The 6,140-nt window shown below is 43.4% G+C and overlaps 1 protein-coding gene across 1 annotated transcript; it reads right to left on the reverse strand.

Moving 5' to 3' along the window:
- Window positions 1-508: 508 nt before the first annotated feature.
- LOC113622926 (disintegrin and metalloproteinase domain-containing protein 20-like) lies at window positions 509-5,739 on the reverse strand. The gene has a single exon (XM_027111638.1). It carries the CDS (start codon window positions 3,072-3,074, stop codon window positions 660-662), a length of 2,415 nt encoding a protein of 804 aa, XP_026967439.1. The 5' UTR covers window positions 3,075-5,739; the 3' UTR covers window positions 509-659.
- Window positions 5,740-6,140: the final 401 nt, after the last annotated feature.

Genomic DNA, 6,140 nt, shown 5'->3' on the forward strand with positions numbered 1-6,140 from the left:
GGCCCTTCTTGGGGCCTTTCTTTGGACCATCACAAAACCCCAGAAAAGTATATTTCATCTCTCAGTGTAACGTGTCACATATAACCTTGATCCTCTGAAAGCCTATGACTTTGGACAAGATCACATACTTAGCAGGTTGTTGAACTACTGTTGATATTCATGCACTTATGAGCCAAAATTTTTGATCCTCCTACTGTATCTGTCAAGGTGTCTTTTATGCTATCTTTTATGTTAGGCTTATTTAACACTAGCAAAAACATGAACGAATGACACAAATCTAGTACATAATCAACTAAGGGAAAGTCTAATAAACTATTAAACAAGTGCATACCGGTTCAAACAAAGAGTGCTACAGGCATATCTGTGAAACTTTAGTATGCACAACATAAATAAGTATAAGTCCTCTTGTTGTTGAATCTAACAGTTCCCACTATCATCTACAGGAGTAGTAAGACTATAATCAGATATAAAATATTAAATGCATTTAATCACACAGACCCTTTTTAAATTGCCAAGTCATTTTATTTCAAGATAACAACTTGGGAAGAGTTATAGAATTACGTAATTAATCCTGTAAGAGTGATTATCGATCATTTCTTCCAGTAAGTGCCAAAGTAATTTTCTCCATTTTGTGTGTTCCGGTTTGTATTTACTTGGGTTCAAGAGGTTATTTTTTCCAACAGTTTTTCGTTTTCCATAGTATCTTTTACATAGAAAAAGGCACCTATCACCGCTGAAAGCAAAAGAAGGGAATGACGAAGAAGCAGTAGAGTTGTTCCTCTGTTTATATTCTCTAGTAGCCTGGCTCGAATACCTATTTCTCTGGCAGGTGGGGGGCCACTATCTACACTGCCGCCTGGTCCTTTCTTGCTACAATTTGGTGGTTTCCAGCCTCGCTGACAGTGACAATGTCTTCGGTTGTTGCATACCCCTCTGTAATTGCACATCTTGACATCACAGTCAAAACGCAGGTCTTGAAAAGAAGTACAGTTTTGGTTCTTACAGTATGATCCTGGGCCACATGATGCACCATCCACTACAAGCCCCATTTCTGGTGAGTCTGTCCCAAAGTGGGCATCGTACCCAAAGCAGCTTTCTGGTTTAGTACCTTGTACTACTATATGATGAAATGTAGTGTGCTCCCCACCACCAGGAAGTACCTTCACATTAGCACAGTGCAGCATTCCACACAGAACATCATCTTTTTCACATTTTACAGGTCTTCCTCCTCCTCGAAGCACCCTCACACCACAGTTCCCAAATCGGTCACCTAAGATATTCAATGTTTTATAGCATGCTGGTGCAGCATCTTTTACTTTATAGCCAAAGAGGGCTTGACACTGCATATCACGGTCACTACAGTTTCCCTTCACACAAACAGCTAATGGCGAACATGGGGTTCCATCCTGGATATAAGTGTCAGCTGCACAAACATGCGTTGTCCCGTTACAGTATTCTGGTAAATCACAAATACCAAGAGTATCTCTGCAAAGAGTTCCAGGTTGAGCATATTTACACTTAACACAGCAACTTCCTTCATTGCAATCACTGCCACGGGTGAGGGAACAATTGTTCTGACAACACGGATCCCTAGCACAGTCTTTTAAGGTGCCACAGTCACATTCTTCCCTCTGATTTATGATCTTGTCACCACAGCGAGGAGCTACATAAGGAAAATTACGGTATGGTACATTTGGTATACTCAAACAAGGATCCCACATAGAAACCCGCTTATACAGTTGGCTATATGTACAATTGCTCATCATATCTAGAAGACCAGGCTCAGGAGCCATGATGCAGTGATCTCTTCGAAAACAGTGACAACCTGGACCATCGTGTACACAGCCCAGAACATGACCTATTGCATGTGCTGCAACAGTTGCAGCTAAAAATATGTGATAATTTAAAACAAATACATACGATGCTCCCCAATTGGGGTTGCATATTCCTTCATGGGAGCTAAAATATGAGGACCTAGCGATTTTATGTCCTGTGAAAAGCATTGAACTATCATGAGGAATTCGTTTAAACCATCCCCACCATTTCCATAAACCAAATTCCCTTACTGCAGTTGCAGCATTAGGCCACTTATGTAAATTCACCTTATCCGAGCGATCCCATATGCACATAAGACGAATCAAAACCTGAAGTTGACCCTGGTAGAAAATGGTATGCAATATGTTGTTTATAATCACTACATTCTCTATTATATGTGTATGATTAGTGTCCTTAAGAAATAATGATCTAGAAACTGTGTAGTGAAGTTTTAAGTATTTCCTATGCGGCCACCACAAATACGCAGGACCTGCTCTAGGTATCTCAGCAGTCATCGCCTCCTCATATGCTTGATTTGTATCTTCCCTTTCAATCTTACATTTTGCATCCTCTGCTGGTGTTTTTTGCGACACAAGCTGAGAAATCACATGCTCGAATTTGGAAGAAGCCTCCAGTGGTTTGATTTCGTAAGTGAAGTCATCCACCTGCAGCATGCCATGCAGACCCCCATAGCAGGTGTCCAGTGTGCCCATGGACCCAGGAACCCCTTCCAGGTAGCTAAAGTAGTAACAGTCTCGGGGGATAAAAGGGTAGTCCTCCTGCATGGCGCCTTGGTCGTTATCGGTGATAACAGGAAAATGCCTGGGCAGCAAGCTCTTCTTGACTCTCATGTGAAGCACGTGTCTTTGGCCACTGAAGCGAATCTTGTAGGAGAGCTGGCCTTGTGTTGCAGCTCCACGCACTCTGTGGGACACCTTCCTGGGGATCACAATTTCAGAGGAAGTGAAGCGCCAACCTGGGGGGTCATGGGAGCAGCAGGTCGGAAACAGGAGTAGCCAGAGCAGAGGCAGCCAGAGATCACCTGCCAGGTGGGCCTGGGCCCAGGCAGGCCCCATGAGTGAAGAAGCCTGTGACCAAAGAAATCCACTCCAGCGGGAGGCAGGCAAGACTATCCCTGCAACAGCAACTGCTAAACAGCAGTCTAGTCCTGAGGAGAGCAGAGAGAGGCTGGAGGCTGGGCCTCCCCAGAGAGGTGGAGGAGGGAGGGGGAAGCTCTTACATAACAATGGTGTATTCATGAGGGGGAGGGGCTGTGCTAAGTGATCCTGGGGATCCTGGCACAGGGCTCTTAGAGAGGAGGAAACATGGGAGAAATTAGGAAAAATGGAGTGTATAGCTTGGGCTGAATGGTCCCACGGTCTCTTGGAGAAGTCACAGGGGAAGAATCAGTGGTTTGGTGCAATTTTAAGACAGTGATTGACATTTTTTCCCTGAAACCAAAATGAGACAAGGCTTCAATTTGTAATCAAGAAATTATGAAATGGAGAGGAGAGTGGAAGCTTCTTTTTGTAAGAATTTTGAGGAAAGAATCAGATTCTCTCATACTTCATAAAAATGGAATGTGTTGGGGGTGATTTACGGAACAAAAGAATAAATAGTGTCACGAGTAGAAAAGGTAGGCTGGATAATAATAGTTTCTAATAAAGTTAAACTTATACTTGCCCTACGTCTCAGTGATTCCAGCCATAGGACGTTCCCCACAGCGATTCGTATGTGGATATTCATAGCAGCATTATTCACAAGTTTATTCCAGAGACTGGAAACAAACAACCAGTACTCAATAGATGAATGGCAAACAAAATGGCATATTCATTCAGTGGGATAATCCTCAATAAATCTGAACAAGTTTCCAACATGTGTAAGAACATGGATGTATCTATCTCATAGATATTATGATGATAGAAAGAAATCAGACCAAAGAAACTTCATATAGGACTTCATTTGTGTGAAGTTCTGGAATAGTCCATAGTAATATAGGGGAATAGAATTTAAATCACTGTTTTCGTGATGTGAGGGAAGGGAGGGATGGAGGGAAGTTTCTGGAGTGATGGGAAACTTCTGAATCTTGATTGGGGTGTGCTCAAGATGAACGTTTTAAATCCTAACCCCCAAGGTGGTGGTATTAGCAGGTGGGGTCTTTGGAAGGTGATTAGTGCTTTTATAGAAGATGACTCAGAGAGATCCTTCACCCTTTTACCCTGTGTGGTTATGGTGAGAAGATGTCATTTATGAGCCAGGAAGTGCTTCTCACCAGACATTAAATCTGATGGTGCCTTGATCTTGGACTTACTGGCCTCCAGAACTGAGAAATAAAGTTCTCTTATGTATAAGTCACCCAATAATGGTGTTTTGCTGCCTTAACATAATATAACATAAAATCGGTTCCTGGAAGTACTGTTGTAGGTAACAGTTACCTGAAATAGTGTGAATGGCATGGAACTAGGTATTGGATAGAGATTGGAAGAGTTTTGAGCAGAAGACTAGAAAGCCTACAGTGCTGTGGACAGACTCTTGGTGACAGCCTAGAAAGAAAAGAGAAAAGTTGCATAGAAAACCCCCAACCTCCTTAGAAAATACCTTAGAAAATACCTAGGTAATCTTGAACAGATTGGTAGGATATGGACTGGAAAGGCCATACTAATGAGGCAGAAATGGGGATTATGTTATTGGACAATGGAGGAAAAGCCATTTGTTATCAAGTAGCAAAGAAATTGGCTGGAGTGGGTTTGGCTGGAGTGGGTTTGTGTCCTAGTGTTTTGTGGAATGTACAACTTTAGAAAATAAGTTGGATATTTAACTGGGGAAATATCTCAGCAAAGTGTTGAAGGAGTGGCTGGCTTATTTCCTTTTGCTATAAGCTTCTAGTAAAATGTAGGAAGAGAAAAGTGATTTAAAGATGGAATTATTCATCAAAGAACAGTGGAACTTTAAAGATTTGGAAAATTCCCAGGCCATCCATATAGAAAAGACTGAGAAAGCATGGTCTGAATAGAACACTAAGGATGTGGTCAAGCAAACCACTTGATAAGATTAGTAAGTCATCTCCACAAGTCAGGAGCTATGTACAAGACAATAGCAGAATCACCCCCTTGCTCCAAAGGGTGATCCAGAGATCATCAGATCAATTTCAAAGGAGGGGTCTCCAGTGCCTTCTGGACCTTTTCATGCCTTATCAGAGGCATGACAGAGTTGCCACACACTTGGGTTCCATTCCCAGCACTCCACAGCACAGGCAACAGTAGCCACTCCTCTAGAAGGCACAGACAGCAGGCTTTGGCAGTGTCCACGCTGGGCATTCTCCATTGGTGTGCAAATTCCACCCAGATTTTGAAGGATGGAGATTACTGGAGCCGAGGGCCTATGACCCTGGAGAGGCGGCCACCTTACAGAGCACACACTAGGGTAGTACCCAGCAGAGCCATGGGGGCAGGTCACTTCCAGGACCCCAGACTAGTAGAACCACTGCACATTATTTAAGCCTGGGGAGCCACAGGCATATGACTTCAGTCCATGAGAACTGCAGTGTGGGCTGTGCTCAGCAAAACCATGGGGCAGGCCTCCAGGAGTCTTGGGTGTCCAACCTAGAACTGCCAGCCCAGTGTATCTGGAAGGCAGGACCTTCACTCCAATGGATCCGGAAGTGAAACAAAATCCCCAGTGTGCCTAGAGGGAAGAACACGGAGCCAAAGAGAATTAATTATTCTCTTGCCTTAAGATTTTGAACATACTTGGGACTGGTCGCTCCTTTCTTCTTTCCTATTTCTCCCTTTTGGAATGAGAGTGTCCATCCTGTGCCTGTCCCACCATTGTATTTTAGAAACATATAATTTGTGTGACTTTAAAAAAAAATTATTCAGGGAGTTCCCTGGTGGCCTAGTGGTTAGGATTCTGGGATTTCACTGCTGTGGCCTGGGTTCAATCCCTGGTCAGGGAACTTAGATCCCACAAGCCACATAGTGTGGTGAAAAAAAAATTATTCAGAAATATCCCTATATAATTTAAAGATAAAGATTGAGGCTTTGGGGAGGACCTTCAAGGAGTAAGGAGGAGTAAGACGTGGTGATCACCTTCTTCCCCACAAATACATAAAAAATACATCTACATGTGGAGCAACTCCTACAGAACATCTACTGAACACTGGCAGAAGACCTCAGACTTCCCGAAAGGCAAGAAACTCCCCACGTACATGGTCATGTGGCTGACATGGTCTTGGTGCTCCAGCCAGGTGTCAGGCCTGAGCCTCTGAGGTGGGAGAGACGAGTTCAAGACATTGGATCACCATACACCTCCTGGCCGCACTTAAT

Source organism: Aethalodelphis obliquidens, unplaced genomic scaffold, assembly GCF_003676395.1.
Source record: "Aethalodelphis obliquidens isolate GAN/ISIS:26980383/991018 unplaced genomic scaffold, ASM367639v1 scaffold10, whole genome shotgun sequence".
Classification (NCBI taxonomy): Eukaryota; Metazoa; Chordata; class Mammalia; order Artiodactyla; family Delphinidae; genus Aethalodelphis; species Aethalodelphis obliquidens.

Excerpts from the sequence above, each read along its gene's own strand:
- LOC113622926 (XM_027111638.1), bottom strand. The coding sequence starts at position 3,074 with ATGAATACACCATTGTTATGTAAGAGCTTCCCCCTCCCTCCTCCACCT.